General features: G+C 44.3%; 3 protein-coding genes across 17 annotated transcripts in view; 2 read left to right on the forward strand and 1 right to left on the reverse strand.

Moving 5' to 3' along the window:
• COPG1 (COPI coat complex subunit gamma 1) overlaps positions 1 to 22,609 on the reverse strand; it is a 583,372-nt gene that overhangs the window by 316,954 nt on the left and 243,809 nt on the right. The gene's annotated exons all lie outside the window — the stretch shown is intronic.
• The window catches only part of CFAP92 (cilia and flagella associated protein 92 (putative)), an 83,072-nt gene that overhangs the window by 18,410 nt on the left and 42,053 nt on the right, over positions 1 to 22,609 (forward strand). For 14 of the 15 annotated variants that reach the window (XM_050781600.1, XM_050781609.1, XM_050781601.1 and 11 more), the window contains 5 exons: positions 1,668 to 1,808; positions 2,806 to 2,893; positions 3,934 to 4,058; positions 8,826 to 8,972; positions 13,643 to 13,827. In XM_050781600.1, the coding sequence (XP_050637557.1) occupies positions 1,668 to 1,808; positions 2,806 to 2,893; positions 3,934 to 4,058; positions 8,826 to 8,972; positions 13,643 to 13,827 (686 nt within the window). The remainder of the gene's footprint in view (positions 1 to 1,667; positions 1,809 to 2,805; positions 2,894 to 3,933; positions 4,059 to 8,825; positions 8,973 to 13,642; positions 13,828 to 22,609) is intronic. The other variant, XM_050781606.1, reaches the window with a different exon arrangement.
• The window catches only part of RPN1 (ribophorin I), a 359,024-nt gene that overhangs the window by 8,164 nt on the left and 328,251 nt on the right, over positions 1 to 22,609 (forward strand). The gene's annotated exons all lie outside the window — the stretch shown is intronic.

Genomic DNA, 22,609 nt, shown 5'->3' on the forward strand with positions numbered 1-22,609 from the left:
ATAGCTGGGCGTGGTGGTGCGCACGTGTAGTCCCAGCTACTTGGGAGGCTGAGGCAGGAGAATGGCGTGAACCCGGGAGGCGGAGCTTGCAGTGAGCCAAGATTGCCCCACTGTGCTCCAGCCTGGGCAACAGAGCGAGACTCCATCTCAAAAATAAATAAATAAATAAATAAAAATAAAAGGAAAGAAAAGAAAAACCTTCCGGAAAGGATTCACCATTCTAGATGTCTTTAAAACATCTGTGATTCATGGGAGGAGGTAAAAACATCAACATTAACAGGAGTTTGGAAGAAGTTGATTCCAGCCCTCATGGATGACTCTGAAGGGTTCAAGGCTTCAGTGGAGCAAGTCACTGCAGACGTTGTGGAAATAGCAAGAGAACTAGAATTAGAAGTGGAGCCTGAGGATGTGACTGAATTGCTGCTGTCTTGTGATCAAATTTGAACAGATAAGGAGTTGCTTCTTACGGATGAGTAAGGAAAGTGATTTCTTGAGATGAGATGGAATCTACTCCTCGTGAAGAGGCTGTGAACATTGTTGAAATGACAACAGAGAATTTAGAATAGTACACACATTTAGTTGATAAAGAAGTGGCAGGGTTTGAGAGGATAGACTCCAATTTTGAAAGCAGTTCTACTGTGGGAAAAATGCTATGAAACAGCTTCATATGCTACAGAGAAACCTTTCATGAAAGGAAGAGTCGATCAATGCAGCCAACTTCATGGTGAGGTGAACCCAGCCCTCGGCACCCACCACCCTGATCACTGAGCAGCCGTCAACATCGAGGCAAGACCCCCACAGCAGAAAGATGATTATCCGCAGGCTCAGATGAGTGTTAGCTTTTGTGTGTGTGTGTGTGAGATAGGGTCTTGCTCTGTCCCCCAGGCAGCAGTGTAGTGGTGTGATCATGGCTCACTGCATCCTTGACCTCCTAGAATCAAGCAGCCCTCCCACCTCAGCCTCCTGAATAGCTGGAATTACAGGTGCATGCCACCATGCCCAGCTATTTTTCTTTTTTCGTAGAAACAAAGTTTCACCATGTTGCCCTGGCTTGTCTTGAACTCCTGGCCTCAAGTGATCCTCTTATCTCAGCCTCTCACAGTGCTAGGATTACAGGCATGAGCCATTGTGCCCAGCCTGTAGCATATTTTAGCAATAAAGTATTTTTTCTCTCTCTTTTTCCTCCTTTCTCCCTTCCCTCCCTCCCTTTCTTCCTCCCCTACTTTCTTTCCTTTTCTCTTTTTTTCCTTAAGAGACAGAATCTCTCTGTGTTACCCAGGCTGAACTGCAGTGGTGCAGTCACAGCTCCCTGCAGCTTCAAACTCTGGGGCTCAAGCAGTTCTCCCAATTCATCCTCTCAAAGTGCTGAGATTACAGGCATGAGCCACTGTACCTGGCTCAATAAGGTATTTTTTAAACTAAGGTATGTACTTTTTTTTTTTTTTTTTTTTAGATGTAATGCTGTTGCACACTGAATAGACTATGGTATGGTATAAACATAATTTATATGCACTGGGAAGATAATGTGTGACTCACTTTATTGTGATACTTACTTTAGTGTGGTCTGAAACCAAACCCCCAGTGTCTCCAAGAAATGTCCATAGTAGTTATTCAATAAATATTTTGGATTGATTGAGTCAATGATCCTTTCTTCTCCTGCATTCTAGAAGTGAGACATTTGGTTTTAAATCAGAGAAAATTCTCTGAACAGGGCATTGAGAATGCCAACATTGTCAAAGAAGAGTCGAATCAGGAATATCCACCAGGAAAACAAGAAAAAGTAGAAAAACACCCAAAGTCTTTGCAAGGTGAGCGGAGAAGGCCTTAGTGGATAAGCTGAGTGCAAGGCAATGGCAGGGAAAGTGGTCGTGTGGTGTGCTGGGGTGGTGCATCTGCATGGGCGTCCCTCCCGTGTGTTGGCAGTGGAGGCGGGTGGGGCTCATCCTGCCACACAGCTGTACTGCTCTTGCTGCATGGCTTACTTTTCCTTGCTGATTCGGAGTTCTGCTCTTGTCCCTCAGGCTGGAGTGCAATGGCACAATCTTGGCTCATTGCAACCTCTGCCTCCTGGGTTCAAGTGATTCTCCTGCCTCAGCCTCCCGAGTAGCTGGGATTACAGGCGCCCACCACCACACCCAGCTAATTTGTGTATTTTTAGTAGAAACCATTTAGTAGAGACCAGCCTCACCAGGTTGGCCAGGCTGGTCTTGAACTCCTGACCTCAAGTGATCCCCCTACCTCAGCCCCCAAAATGCTGAGATTGTAGGTGTGAGCAACTGCACCCGGTCCCAAAAACTTCTCTGACTGTGGAAGTTGTGTATATGGTTTTTAGAAAATTCAGTGAATAGATAAAAATATAAAACAAACAGGGAAAACAATTTCATCACAAGGAGCAATCTATGTAACATTGTAGTGTGGTGACTATGTAGTATTTCATCTTCTCGGCAGACTGTAATTTGCTAACCATTCCCTATGGTTGGGAACTTGGGACTGTTTTCATTATTCTCTAATGTAAACAGGACTGAAATGGACCATTTAATAGATAATAGACTTTCTTCTTTTTCTCTGTGGGCTGTTATGTAAGGAACTGGAGGTCTCCTCTTGACTCCATTTATCCAAATAATCAAATATTAGTCTGTGTTTATTCGTTTACTCACTTATTAACAACAAACTTTTTGACTGAGTGCTTCCCACATCCCAGGCCTTCTGCGTAGAGACTGACATTACAGAAATGGGTTGGGGCCCTCATTTCTTAGTGAACTAGCATGTAACAAAAAGCTTAGAAATATTTGCTACTGTTTTCAGGTTCTCACCAAGCAGAGCCCGAAAATTCTTCCAAGAACAGTGAGGAATATGAGAAGTCCCCCAAAACAGACGATTCTTCCACGGTTCAGTAAGGATTGAACGACATTTTGGGTGGTGGGAGTGGAGCTCCTCTTGTACTAGCCCTACTGTGAGTCATGGTAGGTTTTTTAGTAAATCCAGTTAAATTGGAGCTCATGCAATCCAGGCTAAATTAAGCGAACAGGGAAAGGGCAGCTTGTGTTTATGAGTATATGTTGCACATCAAACTTTCTGCATGCATTATTTTATCTCATTTGATCCTCATAATAACTACACAAAGTGACTGAGTAATTAAATGATTTACACAAAGTGATAAACCAGAATTCCTGGTTAAGCTGGGATTCCAACCCACAGCTTCAGACTCCTGAGTCTCCAGTCATCCTGCATGAGCTCAGTTGCTTTTAGGGCCTCTGGTAGCCTAAGGGTCTGGAGAAGGAGACTCCTTGGATGCTATGGGGACCAGGGAGAGAATGGAAGCCCAGCTGGTGGTTTTGGGAAATGGAATGAGAAGAACCAAGAGAACATGTCTTTAAACAATTTTGATTTTTTTAAAAATTGTTTTTGTATGGAATATATAGATTATTTGGAGAAGAACTGACATTTTTACATTGTTAAGGTATCTCATCCATGATCATGGTATATCCTTTCATTCAATTCATACCCTCCCTTATGTCCTTTAATGGAGTTCATTTGTTCTGCCTATAAATGTTGTGGATAATTCCTATAAGTGAATTCTTAGATGTTTTATAGTTTGGGTTATTTTTATAAAAATATATTATTTTCCATTATATTTTTGAGTTGGTTAGTACCTTGAATGCAGACCAAGTGTGTCAGCATTACTAGGAATTTGGTAGAAATGGAGAATTTCAGGCCTGCCCCTGGTTTACTGAACCAGAGTCTTCATTTTATTTGATAAAATCCCTAGGTAACTCACAGGCACATTGAAAACTGAGAAGCACTGGGTTAGAGGAATGCACTATAAGGTTTTTTAAAAATCTGCTCTCCTTTGGTCCATCAGTAAATAGATTATCAGATCTGGCCCCTGATTTTTTTCACCTTCATTCATTTTTCTCTTTGTGACTTTTCTAGATGGAGTGTTTCAAGAACACCAACCATTTCTTTGGCAGGAGCAAGCATGATGGAGATCAAGGAATTAATTGAGAGTGAATCACTTAGCAGCTTAACAAACATATTAGACAGACAAAGGTCTCAAAGTAAGTTAGGATAGGATTTGGGAATTTTATAGTATAACTAGACTTGGAAGAATTATGAAATATTTTAAATTCAGGATATTCCAATGAGATTCTTGCATATTTGACCAAATGTTTCTCAAAAGTAAAGAGTACTGTATACATTTTCAACTTATGCATCCCATCCTTACCATCCATCCATCCATCCATCCATCCCCATCCATCCATTCATCCATCTGTCCATCCCCATCTATCTATCCATCCATCTCTATTCATCCATCCATTCATTTATCCATCCCCATCCATCCATCCCCATCCATTCATCAGTCCACCCACCCATTCCATTTATTCATTCATCCATCCATCTCCATCCATCCATCCATCCATCCATCTCTATCCATCCATCTCCATCCATCCATCCATTTGTTCCATTTCTTCTCATGTCATTTACTCACCCTCGTCATCCATTCCATTCCAACAATAGTTTTGACCCACGGTGTTGTGCATATGGGGGACATGAAAATCTCTAATATCTAATGGAGACTTTCAAATAAAGAATTACAATTCTATGTGATAGATGTTGTGGTAGGGGTAGGTATGCGGTATGTTGGGGAAGCATAAAAGAATCATGTTTATGTAAAAACTCTCCTTGAAAGATAAAGTATTTACTCTTTTTCTTTTTTTTTTTTTTTTTGAGACAGAGTCTCACTCTGTTGCCCAGTATTGGCTTACTACAAGCTCCACCTCCTGGGTTCACGTCATTCTCCTGCCTCAGCCTCCCGAGTAGCTGGGACTACAGGCGCTGCCACCGCCCTCGGCTAATTTTTTTTTTGTATTTTTAGTAGAGACGGGGTTTCACCGTGTTAGCCAGGATGGCATTGATCTCCCAAAATTGTGATCTGCCCGCTTCAGCCTCCCAAAGTGCTGGGATTACAGGTGTGAGCCACCGCGCCCGGCCTTCTTTTCTTTTTTTTGAGAAGGAGCCTGGCTCTATTGCCTAGGCTGGAGTGCAATGGTGCAATCTTGGCTCACTGCAACCTCTGCTCCTGGGTTCAAGCAATTCTCCTGCCTCAGCCTCCTGAGTAGCTGGGATTACAGGCATCCACCACCATACCCAGCTAATTTTTGTATTTTTAGCAGAGACGGGGTTTCACCATGTTGGTCAGGCTGGTCTCAAATTCCTGATCTCAAATGATCCGTCTGCCTCAGCTTCCCAAAGTGCTGGGATTACAAGCATGAGCCACTGCACCCGGCCCAGTATTTACTCTTATGGTGGAATGAAGAACACAGTATTCCGTGTCATGGGACCCGCTCATGAAGAAGTGTGTAATCTTATTCACATACTCTCAAGAGATCTGAACCCTCAGAAGCCACTAAATCGACTTCCTCATTCTCAGCCTACATCCCCTTACCAGTTTCTCATTAAGAAGTTGTGTTTCCAGTGTGAGGTGGGAAAATCTAGAGCCAGTGGGTATACTGCTGCCTCCTGGGATGGGCCATTTCACGTCCTTTTAGCTGTAATTGCTACAGATCATTTCCTCATCTCTCAATCAGTTAATCTGTTGTTTGCTGACACTGGCCTGGTTCTAGTGCAACAGTCAAAGGCTGCAGAGGGAAGTGACTGCTTGAGCCAGGCTCTCTGCTGGGTACTGGAGATACAGTTGAAGAAAACTCATTCCTATTCTTACGGTCCACAAAGACTGAGTCACACTTTCACATGTGAACGCCTCTCAACTTCTGACTTTTTTCTTTTCCAGATTAAAAATGTCACTTTTTTAAAGAATGTGCTTTAAGCATTCAATGAGGTTTTTAAACCATTCTTTTATTTTGAAATAAAGATAGGAAAGTTCACACAAAAATGCAACAACTACATATTCACAATTTAGGTGTTAGCATTTTGCCATGTGTTATGGGTGGACCGTCCTGCATGCATACAGTCCCCCTGCCCGGGATCTGAGTTGTCTCCAATTTCTTGCTCCAGCACTGCCATGGTGAGTGTCTGGGCACACATGTGAGTCCAAGGCATTGGCCCAGTGGGACCCCTGGGGCACAGTCTGTGAGCCTCGACCCCATTGCTAGATGCTGCTAGTTTACTGTCCAGGCAGCATCTCTCTCTCTTTTTTTTTTTTTTTTGAGACAGAGTTTTGCTCTTGTTGCCCAGGCTGGAGTGCAATGGCGTGATCTCAGCTCACCACAACCTCCACCTCCCAGGTTCAAGCAATTCTCCTACCTCGGCCTCCCGAGTAGCTGGGATTATAGGCATGTGCCACCACGCCTGGCTAATTTTGTATTTTTAGTAGAGATGGGGTTTCTCCATGTTGGCCAGGCTGGTCTTAAACTCCTGACCTCAAGTGATCCACCTGCCTCAGCCTCCGAAAGTGCTGGGATTACAGGCGTGAGCCACTGAGCCCGACCTCAGGCAGCATCTCTTTACCCCTCTGCTCGCAGTCCTAAGGACTGCTGTTCTCTGCTGCTCTGCACAGACATGGTTTAGTTCCTGACTCCTGGTGAGGCTGAGCAGCACTGCATGTGACAAAATAGGTCACACTCTTCTACGATTTTCCTATTCATATCTTTGCTTATTTTTTTGTTAGTTCAAAAAAATTGTCTTATTGATCTGCCAGCTTTGTGTTTACATCTGGATGATTGTGCATTGCCAGTTATATGCATGATAACCCTCACAGACAGGGGTATGTAACTTATCCTTTGACTAGATTTATGGTATCTTGTTTTGTACACCAATTATTTAACTATTCCTTTCTAGTTTATACTTTCAGGAATGTTTAAGAAATCCTTCCTCAGCTGTGTATGGTGGTGCATGCCTGTAGGCCAAGCTACTTGCAAGGCTGAGGGGATCATCACTTGAGCCCAGAGTTCATGGCCAGCTTTGGCAACATAGTGAAACACCATCTCTCTCTTTTTTTTCCCCCCAAAGACTGAGTTTCTCTCTTGTAGCCCAGGCTTGAGTACAGTGGCACGATCTGGGCTCACTGCTACCTCTGCCTCCCAGGTTCAAGTGATTCTCCTGACTCAGCCTCCCAAGTAGCTAGGATTACAGGTGCCTGCCACCATACCTGGCTAATTTTTTATTTTTAGTAAAGATGGGGTTTCACCATGTTGGCCAGGCTGGTCTCAAAATCCTGATCTCAGGTGATCCACTTGCTTCAGCCTCCCAAAGTGCCGGATTCACCATGTTGGCCAGGCTGGTCTCAAAATCCTGACCTCAAGTGATCCACTTGCCTCAGCCTCCCAAAGTGCCGGATTTACAGGAGTGAGCCACCGCACCCGGGCAAAACATCATCTCTTAAAAAAAAAAGAAAAAAGAGGCTGGGTGCATTGGCTCAAGCCTGTAATCCCAGCACTTTGGGAGGCCAAGGCAGATGGATCACCTGAGGTCAGGAGTTCGAGACTAGCCTGGCCAACATGGTTGAAACCCTATCTCGGCCGGGCGCGGTGGCTCAAGCCTGTAATCCCAGCACTTTGGGAGGCCGAGACGGGCGGATCACGAGGTCAGGAGATCGAGACCATCCTGGCTAACACTGTGAAACCCCGTCTCTACTAAAAAATACAAAAAACTAGCCGGGCGAGGTGGCTGGCGCCTGTAGTCCCAGCTACTCGGGAGGCTGAGGCAGGAGAATAGCGTAAACCCGGGAGGCGGAGCTTGCAGTGAGCTGAGATCCGGCCACTGCACTCCAGTCTGGGCGACAGAGCGAGACTCCATCTCAAAAAAAAAAAAAAAAAAAAAAAAAAAAAAAAAAAAAAAAAAAAAGAAACCCTATCTCTACTAAAAATACAAAAATTAGCTGGCCATGGTAGCATGTGCCTGTGGTCCTAGCTACTCAGGAGCCTGAGGCAGAAGAATCACTTGAACCCGGGAGGCAGAGGTTGCAATGAGCCTCGATTGTGACATTGCACTCCAGCCTGGGCAACAGAGTGAAACTCTGTTTCAAAAAAAAAAAGAAAAAAGAAAAGAAAAGAAAGAAAGAAAGAAATCCTTCTTCATGAAGATGTCAGTATAGTCTCCTAGATACTCTTCTGATGATTTTGAAGTTTTTGTTTTATACTCTTAGTCTGTAATTCATTTTGTATATGCCATGAAATAATTCAGTAACTTAATTTGCTCCCATATGGATAGTCAATATAACTTACCCACTGATTTGAAACACCACTTCTGGCATCTGTTGGGTTCCCCTATGTGTTTGGGTCTGTTCCTCGGCTTTCTCATCTGTCCCATTAGTCTTGATGACCATAGATTTATATGTGTTCTCATCTCCTTTTCCTTCTGGTCTGAGCTTGGCATTGAGCTGAATGTTTTATGTAGCGTTGCTAATTTCCTCTTTTCAGTGCCCTAGAAGGCAGGTGCTGTTGCTCTCATGTAACAGGTGAGGTTACTGAGGCTCAGACTGTGGGCTTTTGTTTAAGAGCAGGGTCTCTTAAAAAAGCCCACCCTCCGCCCTGTGCTGAGATTAAGAGCTGACTGGAGGAAGCCTTGAGTGTGTTATGGCATCATTGTCATGGTGACTTTAGTCCTCTTCTACCTGTGTTCTCAGTTAGCAGAGGCGGGGAATAAGAGACCCTTACCTTATTACTACATATAACTGGCAACGGGCCTGCCATCTATATTTGGCCACCACTTCTGGTTGCTGGGAAGAGGCAGTCACACAAAGAACAACCCCTGCCTTCTAGGAGCTTCCGGAACCTTCCCAAATCTCTGTAGCATGTTCAGGTCCACATGTGGCAGCTCAGATACAGTCTCCTCTTAATGCTTATCTCCTTTATTTGATTTCACAGTTAAAGGAAAAGATTCAGAGGGAAGAAAGAAAATCCAGAGGAGACATAAGAAGCCCCCTGCAGAAGAAGAGGCAGACCGCACGCTGACAGGCCTAAGGAAGCAGAGCGCTTTCTCCATCCAACTGGCCGTCATGCCGCTCCTTGCCGGTACCCACTCCTTGCCCTGTTCCCAGCAGCTCCAGCTTGCCAGAATGGCCATAAGCGGATGCTCCTAATGACAACCCTGCTGTGTGCCACCTCATTTCATCCTCACAGCCACCTCAGGAAACTCAGGGGAATTGGCTCCATAGTACAGGGGGAAACTAAGACCCAGAGAGGGTAGCTACATTGCCTGAGATCACACAGCTAGGAAATGTGAAGTCTGGACCTGAACCCAGCTCTATTTGATTCCAAACTCCAAGGAAGCCTATGGGAATATTAAATGTCATCATTGTGTTTGCAAAGAAGATGCTGCTTTTAATAAATGCTTTCCTATAGATTTTTACAAAAACATCTAGTAAAGGGAATGAGGAAAGGGAACCCTTTTTGACTGAGCCCCTCTGGGTGCAGGCACCTCCCGTATGATACATCACTTCTCAGACCAAATTCTGAGCCACTCAGCCAACCTGTGGTGTGGTGGCTGTGGTGCTTACCATTGTTACCATTGTTTTCAGTGAGGAAAAGAACTCAAAGAGGTTAAGTAACTTTCCTAAGGCCGCATAACTCAGTGGCCAGCAGGGATTTAATTCTTTTGCTTTATAAGATCTACCACAATTTATGAACTAGATTTTATACATATTGGTAAATCTTAACTAAATATTATATCAATATGTTTTGATGATGGAAATCTCAGCATATATTTTGGTAAAATTATATTGCTTTGTTCCAAAAAAGAGTAATACGGGGTGAGCTCCCCCACTTTTTTTTCTTTTTAGAGAAAATTCAGACTTTGTTCATTTTTTTGGCCATCACGTGTCTTGTGCGCCCTCTCCTGGCTACTCTGCAGAAGCGCTTGCGTTGGTCTTTTCTGAACTGGGACCAGTGTTCATAGAGGAGGGGGCGAAACCCCCATAAGTCAGAGCTGCCAGTTCACTTCCACAGGTGCCAGTCATCATCCTCCTCATGCGCTTTTGGGTTGGTGTCGATTCATTGTGAGAAAGTCCTATTAACTTTTCAGTTTGCACTTTTTTTTTTTTTTTTTGAGATAGGGTCTTGCTCTCTCACCCAGGCTGCAGTGTAAGTGACACAATCATAGCTCACTCTAGCCTGAAGCAAGCCCTGCCTCTGCCGCCCGCATAGCTGAGGCTACAGGTGCACACTACCACAGCTGGCTATTATTGTTATTATTTTGTATTTTCTGTAGAGACAAGGTCTTGCTATGTTGTCCAGGCTGGTCTCAAACTCCTGGACACAAGTAATCCTTCTGCCTCTGGCTCTCAACGTTCTAGAATTATAGGTGTGAGCTGCCGCACGTGGCAGTTTGCAGTTTTAAATGACTTTTTGAAAATCATACTTCACCTACAGCTGGTCCTTCCTGACCACCTTCACTTTCTCGTAGCATCAGAACCTTCTTGAGAAGTGACAGTGCCAGAGAGTAAACTTAAAGAGCGTCTTCCCCCGCCCCATTCTCCAGCCTGACACTCCAGCATACCTGTAGCACACAGTGACTTTGAGCAAACGCCTTTGCTAGCTGCTTCCTCTGTCCTAGAGTCCCAAGGACGAACCCATGATCCTCCTAGGGGAGTGTACCATGGGACCTGCCCCACTTTGGATTTTACTGTGAGAGGAAAGAGAAGTTCAACTGTCTTGGCCTGCCTGGCGTGACTGTTTCCAGCAGAATGAAGCCAGGACATGGTCCCATCTCTCTTTTTTTTTTTTTTTTTTGAGGTGGAGTCTTGCTCTGTTGCCCAGGCTGGAGTACAGTGGTGTGATCTCGGCTCACTACAACCTCTGCCCCCCGGGTTTAAGCAATTCTCTTGCCTCAACCTCCAGAGTAGCTGGGATTACAGGTGCGTGCCACCACGCCAGGCTAATTTTTGTATTTTTAGTAGAGATGGGGTTTCACCATGTTAGCCAGGCTGGTCTTGAACTCCTGACCTCGTGATCCGCCCGCCTCAGCCTCCCAAAGTGCAGGGATTACAGACGTGAGCTACCGCGCCTGACCTAGCCTCCCTTCTCTTTAACCTGTACCGTCATGGCTGTACAATGCAGGGGTTCATATGTAAGAACTTTGGTGACAAAAACACTTTGATCATGGCTCAGTCACTTACCAGCAAGTTACCTGCTTTCTCTGAGTCTCACTTTCCTCCTCTATGAAATGGAGGTGATCACTCCTACCTCAGAGCATTGTTTTAAGGATCACAGGAGCTGATGTGTGTAAACTGCTTAGCACAGTGGGACCCAGAGGGTGCTGGTGTGGAGGCAGCAGCTGCCTCCCGAGGCCATGTGTGTGGGCCACTCCATTATACCCTGACACAGCCTATGGTCGTCAACAGAGCACAGGTCGGCTCAGCAGGCCAGTTGTATGTCTGGTTTTGCCAGAAAATAATAGCATAAGATTATTTATTGTAAACTCAGCATAATTATTTTTGGTAATCATCTTCAATTTCAAATTAGGCCATAGATCATGTATACCTTATTAGTAAATATTGGTTGGCTAGTAACCTAGTAAGATTCTAGAAAGATTCTGTGTCTGGCAGTGAACTCTTATTTTAAAAGGATAGTATTGCATAGCGGAGGGGCCCCACTTAGCCCCACAGAACTGGTTTGGATGCTGGTTCCACAACGTATTGGCTAAGAGACCTTGGATGATTGCGTCAGAACTCTGGGCCTCAGTTTCCCCATCAGTAATGTGGCGATGACAGCAACCAGACAAGGTTAAGGATGAAATGACATTAGCACATGTTGGGACAGGCTATAGCAGGAGCACAAACATTCCCTTGCACTGTTCCACTCTTACTCGACCAGGGCTCTTAACTCAGGGGACTTGTGTCTGCTGGGGACATTTGGCAGTGTGTGGAGGCATTTTGGTTGTCATGACTGAGAGTGGGGTGCCACTGGCATCTAGTAAGATACTGTTAAACATGCCACAATGCATAGGACTGTCCCCTGAGCAAAGAATGGCCTGCCCCAACTGTCGGCACTATGGAGGCTGTGAGCCCCCGGCCTGGAATTCTGTTCTGGTACATGTCTCCCTGACTCTGATGATTTGAGCACTTTTTAAAATTTTTATTTTTGCACTGGGGATTCCTTCTACCTTGAGTAGTCTTTTTTTTTTTTTTTTTTTTGAGATGGAGTTTCACTCTTGTTGCCCAGGCTGGAGTGCAAAGGTGTGATCTCAGCTCACTGCAACCTCCGTCTGCCGGATTCAGGTGATTCTCCTGCCTCAGCCTCCCAAGTAGCTGGGATTACAGGCATGCGCTACCATGTCCGGCTGATTTTGTATTTTTAGTAGAGACAAGGTTTCTCCATTTTGGTCAGGCTGGTCTCGAACTCCTGACCTCAGGTGATCCGCCCCCCTCGGCTTCCCAAAGTGCTGGGATTATAGGCGTGAGCCACCACGCCTGGCCCAGGATGCTTTTTCTATAAAAGGGATCCATGTATTTCACCAGTCAGAGATGTACTAGGTAGGGGAAAAAAAAAAAAAAAAACCCTCAAGTTTTGGAGGCAGCATTGACCTGGGTTTGAATCCCAGATCTGACTCTTTGTCATGTGATAAGTTAGAGTCTCCGAGGCTCAATTTCATCTGCAAAATGGGGATAGATACCTCCTTCCTTGGGGTTAAAAGATTAAGAAAGATGATGTATGAGATAGTGCTCAAAAAGATCAGTCTATTCCTTTCAACATGCCTGTAAATGCATTTCTAGGGCATGTAAAAGCCAAGTCACTCACATTCAGAAAGAGTAGGCGCTTCTAAAACAAGTCATGGGCCAGGTGTGTTCAGCCTGGGCGACAGAGTGAGACTTCTCCTCAGAAAAAAAAAGAAAAAGTATTCTGACAGCTACCTATATGCCTTGCAATGGCTCCATTCACCCACCCTTTTCATGAGGCGCACTAGTGCAAAACCATCCTGGTGGGAGGTGTGCACGCTTGTATTTGGCTCAGATGTGCCAGTTGTGTTCTACATCATTATCTGTATTTTCCTCATCAGATCACAACAGGTGAAGCAACCCACTGAGTACCAAATGTACACACTGGCATGATATGTCCTTGACGGGAGAACTGCCCGGAGCACTCCATCCAATAGCCTTCCTGCAGCAATGGCCAGGCTCTCTGCTGACCCATACAGGAGCCCATAGCCACATGAGGGTACTGGGCATTTGGAATGTGGCTTGTGTGGAGAAGGAAGTGCATTTTATATTTTATTTAATTTTAATTAGTTACAATTCAAGTAGCTACCTATGGCCCATAGCTACCATAGTGGATAGCAGAACAGGTTTAGAACGTTGGTTCTTAAGTTACCTGGAGAGCTATTAAACCTCCAATTGTGGAGGCCACACCCCAGACCAATGAAATCAGACTGTCTGGGAGTGGCACCCACACATAGGGGTTCCTGTTGTATCCCAGATGATTCAGGAAATGCTTGTATTACTTATTAACAGATGTCATCAAGATTAAGTCACACACATTCAATTCTAGAGAATTTTCTCAGTTTGAGAAACTAGCACAGAACATGCTGCCCATGGGTGTTTCCTGATTCTTTCTTTCTTTTTTTAATTAAAGTTTTCCCTTTTGGGTTGTGATTTTATCATTGGCTCATCTCAGGTTGCTTGATCCTTCTGTGCTTGTCTTGGGGCTGTCATGAGGAAAGGTCTAATGCTGGGTGTATTTCCCCCCAGGATGGCAAACTGTCATGAGTCGTGGCAGTGAGAAGTCTGCCAACATTTTAGATTGCCTTTTGACTTTAAAAACAGAAGTTCCAATCATGACCGAGGAGCAAAAGCAGGATTTAAATCCCCTGACCATAAAGATCAAGTGTGCTTCCTGCCTTCCGTCACAGCCTGTGCCCATTCAGGAACTAGAGGTAAGAATGAGCCGGACACATGGAGTTTAGAGCTCCTCCCCTTCTACCCACCTGCCCGTCATATGCCATCACTAGTCCTCCTGATGGCACCAAATGAGAAATGTGGTTATCACCTGCATTCTACCATTTAGGATCCCACAGTGATATACAAAAGAGATGGGGTTCCTGAGATTAGGTGTGACCAATCCTGAGGTCTCCTACTACGCCGCAGGTGTTCTTGAAATGCAGGTCATGAGCCTCCCTTCAGGAGCCCCCAGGCTGCCCCGTGGCAGTTACCAGCAGGATGCTCGCTCATTGTTAACCAACCAGGTTCAGTACTGCTGTTTATTCTGTGAGTTCTTTGTTCCCTCTCCCAGTTGGATCCCTGTCTCCTGAATTCTCTCCCTTTATTTGCTGTCTGGTTTTGCTGGAGTGCATCCTCTAGTAGCTTCTCAAGAAAAGGTCAATGGGAGATTTATTTTTGAGATCTCACATGTCTGCAGATATATTTTTTCTACCTTTTTTTATCCTTACATATGACTGGTAGTTTGGTTGTGTATAGAATTCTAGGCTAAAAATCATTTGCCTTCAGAGTTTTGAAGGCATTGTTCTATCATCTTTTATTTTCATACAAGTTGAACCTTTGTATGCGACCTGTTTTTTGTTTCTCCAAGTGCTTATAAAATCTTTTTTCTCTCCTTTTTTGTTTTATTTATTTATTTGAGGCAGAATTTCGCTCTTGTTGCCCAGGCTGGAGTGCAAGGGCGCAATCTCGGCTCACTGCAACCTCCGCCTCCCGGGTTCGAGCAATTCTTCTGCCTCAACCTCCGGAGTAGCTGGGATTACAGGCATGCGCCACCACACCCGGCTAATTTTGTATTTTTAGTAGAGACAGGGTTTCTCCATATTGGTCAATCTGGTCTCAAACTCCCGACCTCAGGTGATCCACCCACCTTGGCCTCCCAAAGTGTTGGGATTACAGGCGTCAGCCACTGCGCCCAGCCTTGTCTCCTTTAAAAAAAAAATTTTTTTGAGACAGGGTCTCACTCCACTGCCCTGTCTGGGGTGCAGTGGTGCAATCATAGCTTACTGCAGCCTCAACCTCCTGAGCTCAGGTGATCCTCCTGCCTCAGCCTCCCTAGTAGCTGAGACTGCAGGTGCACACCACCACACCCAGCTAATTTTTGTATTTTTTGTAGAGACAGGGTTTTACCATGTTGCCCAGGCTGGTCCTGAACTCCTGGGATCAAGTGATCCTCCTGCCTTAGCCTCCCAAAGGGCTAGGATTACAGGTGTAAGCCACAGTGCCAGCCCTTTTTGTCTTCTGAAACTGCTTAATTGTGTGTCTTAGTGTGAATATGTCCATATACATATGTCATACTTTTACTTTAAAATATAGATTCACAGAAAGTTGCAAAGACAGTACAGAGAGGTCCCATGTATCCTTTACCCAATTTCCTCAGTAATTAAGTGTTTCATAACTATAGCACAATATCAAAATCAGCACATTGACATTGGTCTAATGTGTATATAGGTCTGTGCCATTTTATTGTACATGTATGTAACTGTCACAGCACTTGAGATGTAGAAATAATCTATTGTCACAAAGATCTCCTTCACGCTACCCTTTTATAGTCACAACAACCCCCTAATACCCACCATCCCTAACCACTAATTTGCTCTCTATCTCTATACTTTTGTCAATTTGAAAATGTTATTGTTAAGGATTGAATTGTGTCCCCCCAAAAAAATTGTATGTTGAACTCCTAACGCCCGGTATCTCAGAATGTGGTCTTATTTGGAAAGAGGGTCTTTGCAGAGGTAATCAAGTTGAAATGAGGTCATTAGGGTATCCTTATGAAAAGGGGGAAATTGGACCCAGAGACAGACACACATAGAGGGAAGACTATGCAAAATGACACACGGAGAACGCCACGTGGAAAGTGGATGCTGCCACATGCCAGGGGACATCTGGGGCCACCAGAAGCTGGAAGAGGCAAGGAAGGACCTTCTCGAGCACCTTCCGAGGAAACGTGGCCCTGCCAACAGCTTAATTTCTGACTTCTAGCCCTCAGAACAGGGAGACAATAAATTTCTGTCATTCTAAGCCCCCCCAGTTTATGGTGCTTCATAGGAAACTGGCATGGTTATATAAATGAAAACATCCAGCATGTGACCTTTTGAGACTGGCCTTCTCCCCGACTCCAGCGTAATGCCCTTGCATGTAGTTTGGTCATGTTTCTTTATTTACTCTGCCTTTTAATTGACATATTTAGACCATTATATTTAGAGTAAATGTTGATATATTAGAGCTTAAGTCTACATTTTAATTTTTGTTTTCTCTCTGTTCCTTCTGTTTTTTTGTTTCTCATGGTTTTTATTCCTGCTTTCTTGTGGGTTACTTGACCAATTTTTAGAATTCCATTTTGATTTATCTATAGTATTTTTGAATTTACATCTCTTGGTATAGATTTTTAGTGGCACTCTGGGTATTGTATTACGCATACATAACTTTTCACAATCTATTGGTATCAATATTTTACCAGTTTGAGTGAAATATAGAAACTTTACCTCCCTTCAAACCCCTTTAGTTTTCCTAAATATTTCCTCTACATAGATTGATAACCACATGAGATGATGTTATACTTTTTGCTTCAACTGTCAAACATAAACCTAGAAAACTCAAGGGTTGAAGGAAAGTATATATGTTTACCCATGGTTCTACTTATTTCATTATCCTTTCTTCCTTTCTAATGTTGCAAGACTTCTTCTTTTGTCATTTCCCTTCCGTTTCAAGAACTTCCTTTAGCCTTTCTTGTAGGATAAATCTGCTGAAAACAAATTCTTTTAGTTGTTCTTTGTCTCAGGGTGTTTTTATTTTTCCTTCATTCTGGAAGTATAGTTTCACTAGATATAGAATTGGTATAGAATGGGTTTTTTTGTTTTTTTTTTTCTTTTGAGACAGAGTCTGGCTCTGTCATCCAGGCTGGAGTGCAGTGGCGTGATCTTGGCCCACTGCAACCTCTGCCTCCCTGGTTCAAGTGATTCTCCTGCCTCAGCCTCCTGAGTAGCTGGGATTATAGGCACACACTACCATGCCTGGCTAATTTTTGTATTTTTAGTAGAGATGGGATTTCACCATGTTAGCCAGGCTAGTCTTAAACTCCTGACCTCAGGTGATTCATGCACCTCAGCCTCCCAAAGTGCTGGGGTTACAGGTGTGAGCCACTGCACCTGGCCGGATTTTTTTTTTTTTTTTTAACACTTGAAAAATGTTATACCACTTTCTTCTGATGGGAAATCTGCTGTCATTCAAATTGCTTTTTTTCGCGATAGGTAAGATGGCATTTATCTCTTGCAGCTTTCAAGATTTTCTTTCTTTGCCATTAATTTACAGAAGTTTGACTATGACGTGTCTTGGTGTGGATTTCTTTGTGTTTCTCCTATTTGGGGTTCTCTCAGCTCTTTGAATCTATAGGCTTATGTATTTTGCCAATTTTGAGAAAATTTTAGTCATTATTTATTGGAATACTTTTCAGCACTACCTTTTGTCTCCTCTCCTCCTGAAACTCCAATGACATGAATATTAGTTCTTTTGTTTTAGTCCCACAGGATCCTGAAGTTCTGATTTTGATGTTTGTGTCTTTTTTCCACTGTGTTGTTCAGATTGGGTAATTTCTTTTTTTCTTTTTGTCTTGAGACAGAGCCTTCATCTGTCGCCCAGGCTGGAGTACAGTGGCACGATCTCGGCTCACTGCAAGCTCTGCCTCCCGGGTTCATGCCATTCTCCTGCCTCAGCCTCCAGAGTAGCTGGGACTACAGGCACCCGCCACCATGCCCGGCTAATTTTTTTGTATTTTCAGTAGAGATGGGGTTTCACCGTGTTAGCCAGGATGGTCTCGATCTCCTGACCTTGTGATCCTCTTGCCTTGGCCTCCCAAAGTGCTGGGATTATAGGCGTAAGCCACTGTGCCCGGCCCAGATTGGGTAATTTCTATTGTTTTATCTTCAGGTTTACAGATTCTTTCCTCTGTACATTCCATTCTGCTATTGAATCCATCGAGTTTTTTATTGCAGTTATTGTATTTTTCAGTTCTAAGATTTCCATTTGTTTTTTTTGTTTGTTTGTTTGTTTGTTTGTTTTTGAGATGGAGTCTCACTCTATCGCCCAGTGCAATGGTGCCATCTTGGCCCACTGCAACCTCCGCCTCCTGAGTTCAAGCAGTTCTCTGTCTCAGCCTCCCAAGTAGCTGGGATTACAGGCACCTGTCAACATGCCTGGCTAATTTTTGTATTTTTAGTAGATAACGGGGTTTCACTATCTTGGCCAGGCTGGTCTTGAACTCCTGACCTCGTGATCCACCCACCTTGGCCTCCCAAAGTGCTGGGTTTACAGGTGTGAGCCACCGCACCCGGCCTGTTTACTTTCTTTTTAAGAGATGGGGTCTTGTCTTGCTCTGTCACCCAGGCTGGAGTATGATGTTACTGTCATGGTTCACTGCAAAGTTGAACTCCTGAGCTCAAGTGACCCTGCCACCTCAGCCTCCTGAGCAGCTGGGACGAAAGGCATGCACTACCACACCTTGGTTATTCTTTATATCTCCTGTTTCTTTGCTGAGAAACTGTTTTTTTCATTTGTTTCAAGCATGTTCATTACTGCTTCAAATTCCTTGTCAGATAATTCCAAGATCAGTGTCATCTCAGTGTTGGTGTCTGTTCATTGGTTTTTCCCGTTCAAGTTGATTTTTCTGGTATGACAAGTGATTTTTTAAAAATTGTATCTTGGATATATTGAGTATGACACCATGAGACTGGATCTTATTTAAATCTTATGTTTAAGTTGGGCACTGGAGAATCACTTGAGCCCAGGAGTTTAAGACCGGCCTGGGCAACACACTGTGACCCCTTCTTAATTCTTTTTTTAATTAGCTGGATGTGGTGGCATACACCTGTAGCCCAGCTATTCAGGAGGCTGGGCTGAGAGGATGGCTTGAGCCTGGGAGGCTGAGGCTGCAGTGAGCTATGATTGCACCACTGCACTCCAGCCTGGATGACAGAGACCCTGTCTTTCAAAAAAAAAAAGAAGAAGAAGAAAAGAAAGAAAGAAAAAAAATGTATGTGTAGCAGGCCTTCTCCAACACCAAACTGCATGTGTAGCAGGCCTGTGGAAGGGAAGATGAGAGAGAGACCATCTCAATACTGCCAGGTGAGACTCCAGGTTCCCCACTTGGTCACTGTACCCTGTGGGTAGGGATATCTTGTTACTGCTCTTGTGGACTTCACTGGCCCATGATGGGAGGCTTCATTTCCGTTGAGTGTTGGGGAAAGTCCTGGCTCCCTACCAGGTCTTTTCTGACACCACCCCAGTGAGGCAAGGAGCACCGAGTTAAAGTCACTGAGGATAGAAGTCCAGGCTTCCCATGCAGCCTTTGTTTCTGGGGTGGGGCATGATTTTTTCCATGGTGTGTGTCTGGAGTAGGGAAGTTATTTGCCTAAAAGTTTCCTGTTCTGCTGGGTTGTTCCTTTCTTGGTCTTTGATCTGGAGAGAGCAGACTTTTCTTGGGGATTTTTCTGCCTACTCTCACTGGTATTTCTGGATACTGCCTTCTCCAGCACCCAGTCCAGAATATATGAGGCATATAGAAGACCCAGGGTCCCATGTTCCCTAAACACCTTTTCTGTACTTTTCAAAGTCTTTGTGTGTTTTTTTATATACAACCTGCAGAGTTTTAAAGCTGTACTCAGTAGAACTAGAAGTGTGTCTATTCCATCTTGATCCAGAACAGGAACTCTGTAAGTGTATTTTTACCCATGAAGCTGGGGATTCAGTGGGCCATTTCAACCTAGAAGCCCACGTCCTTCAGCACTGGGAAATTGTCTTAAATTATTTCATCGATTATTTCTTCATTTTTTTCCCCTCTCTTTTTGGGACTCTTATCTAGATGCTGACTCTCCTGGGCTTTCCTTTTCTTCTTTTTTTTTTTCTTAAGACGGAGTCTTGCTGTGTCGCCCAGGCTGGAGTGCAGTGGCGCGATCTCAGCTCACTGCAACCTCCGCCTCCCAGGTTCAAGCAATTCTCCTGCCTCAGCTTCCCGAGCAGCTGGGATTACAGGTGCCTGGCACCACGCCCAGCTATCTTCTACTTGTTTTTATTGTTCTTTCTCTCTTAATTGATCCTTTTTCTAGGAAATGTTCAGAAAGGAGTAAACAGAGTGGGCCTGAGAATACCATCCTTAAAAAGTCCTGTTTGCAGAGTTGACCCAGGTTGGCATATGGGAACTAGCATTTTGAGAGGGTTCCCTGCACTCCCCGTCAAGAATGGCTCACTGTGCCTAATTGGCTTTTGCAAACAGTATTGTTTGTGCTGAACACCTGTTTTCCCTTTGGGAGGCTGAGATTTTTTTTTTCTTCTATTTATTTATTTATTTATTATTTATTAATTATACTTTAAGTTCTAGGGTACATGTGCACAACATGCAGGTTTGTTACATATGTATACATGTGCCATGTTGGTGTGCTGCACCCATTAACTTGTCATTTACATTAGGTGTATCTCCTAATGCTATCCCTCCCCCCTCCCCCCACCCCACGACAGGCCCCGGTGTGTGATGTTCCCTTTCCTGTGTCCAAGTGTTCTCATTGTTCAATTCCCACCTATGAGTGAGAACATGAGGTGTTTGGTTTTCTGTCCTTGTGATAGTTTGCAGGATACAAAATCAATATGCAAAAATCACAAGCATTCCTATACACCAATAACAGACAGAGAGCCAAATCATGAGTGAACTCCTATTCACAATTGCTTCAAAGAGAATAAAATACCTAGGAATCCAACTTACAAGGGATGTGAAGGACCTCTTCAAGGAGAACGACATACCACTGCTCAACGAAATAAAAGAAGACACAAATGGGAGGCTGAGATTTTCATACACGCTAGGCAGGGGGTGCTGTGTGACCAGGCCTCAGCAAAAGCCCTAGACACTGAGTCCCTCTTCCCCAGTGGACAGCGTTTCACACGTTGTTGCACTGCATCATGGAGGAATTGAGCCGAGTGCCCTGTGTGTATCCCGTGGGAGAGGGCTTCGGCAACTTGTGCCTGCCCCCTTTGTTGATTGCTTTGTCTCTTTTGCTGTAATAAATCACAAACACAAGTGTGCCCATGCTGAGTTCTGTGAGTTCTAGCGAATCACTGAACTTGAGGGTCTCGGGGGCCCGGGTCACAGTACTTCCAGCCTGTTTCATGGGCACTGTCATCACATGTGTAGTCCACTTCCTTTACGTTGATCTTCATGTTTGTTTCACTCCACCTTCCATGTCACATGTTTTCCTTCACTGTTAATCCCCTGGCCCATTGCTCATGGCTGAGAGAGCACAGACCTAAAAGGTGAGCTTTGGGTACACGGTGGGCTTCTCAGCTTTGAGCTTCACCATCGGGTGATCTGAGTGGGGCACTGGTGGGAACCCCTGGGTCAGTATCTACAGGGCTTTCCTAGTTCCCTGCCTGGGGGGTCAAGGTCTAGCCTGCTGCATTCTGAATGCCCACAGACAGAAAGGAGCTGGGAATTTGCACTAAGCAGTGAGACTTTCATCACCTAATCTCCCTGTTTAGGAATGGCTCAGATGCCCTCAGCTATCCCCTATTCCAGAGACCCTCTGTTATTTTATTATTTTAAAACAATTTTTTCTGCAGTAAAATTGATGTTTATCTTTTGGTGTACAGGTCTATAAATTTAAAATTATGTATAGATCAGGCCAGGTGTGGTGACTCACACCTGTAATCCCAGCATTTTGGGAGGCTGAGGAGGGTGGATCATTTCAGGTCAGGAGTTTGAGACCAGCCTGGCCAACATGACGGAAACCACGTCTCTACTAAAAATACAAAAATTAGCTGGACGTGGTGGCGCGTGCCTGTGATCTCAGCTCCTCAGGAGGCTGAAGCAGGAGAATTGCTTGAGCCTGGGAGGCAGAGGTTGCAGTGAGCCAAGATCATGCCATTGCACTCCAGCCTGAGTCATGAGAGAGAAACTCTGTCTCAGAAAAATAAAAATAAAATCATGTATAGATCAGTATTATCACCACCACAGTTAGGATACAGTTCTGTCACCCCAGACCCCTCCTTTGTACTCGCCCTTCATAATCCCTTTTGCTCCATACGCATAGCCTCTGACAGCCACTGATGTGTTCTTTATGGCTATAGTTTTAACTCTGGAAGAACATCATGTAAATGGGGCTGTGTGTTTTGCAGCATCATGCAGCTGTAACCTTTGATTCAGCAGGTAACAATGTGCATGGCCTCTCCACTCACAGTAATGCCTTTCAGATTTAGCCAAGTGGTTGCGTCTATCGGTAGGTCTTTCCTTTTCATTGCTGAGTAGTATTCCATCGCAAGGGTGTACCACAGTTTGTGCACCCATCAAAGGACATTTAGGTTGCTTCTAGTTTTTGGTAATAGAGCTGCTTAAAAATAGTGTACACATGTTTTTATAGGAGCATAAGTTTTCAGTTATTTAGGGTAAATGCCAACAAATGAAATTGCTCAGCTATATGTTAAGTATATGCCTGACTATAAAAAACTGCCCACTGTTTTCCAGTGTGGCTAGATCACTCTGCATTCTCACCAGCAGTGAACAAGGGTTCTAGTTGTTCCCTACCCTCTCCAGAGTGTGGTATTGTCAGTATTTTAATTTTAGCCATTCTAAGAAGTTTGTATTGTTATCACATCATGGTTTTAATTTGTAGTTCCCTGATGGATAATGATGTTGAGCATCTTTTGATGTGTTTATTTGCCATTTTACATCCCATTTGG

The sequence above is a fragment of the Macaca thibetana genome, chromosome 2 (assembly GCF_024542745.1).
Source record: "Macaca thibetana thibetana isolate TM-01 chromosome 2, ASM2454274v1, whole genome shotgun sequence".
Taxonomy (NCBI): domain Eukaryota; kingdom Metazoa; phylum Chordata; class Mammalia; order Primates; family Cercopithecidae; genus Macaca; species Macaca thibetana.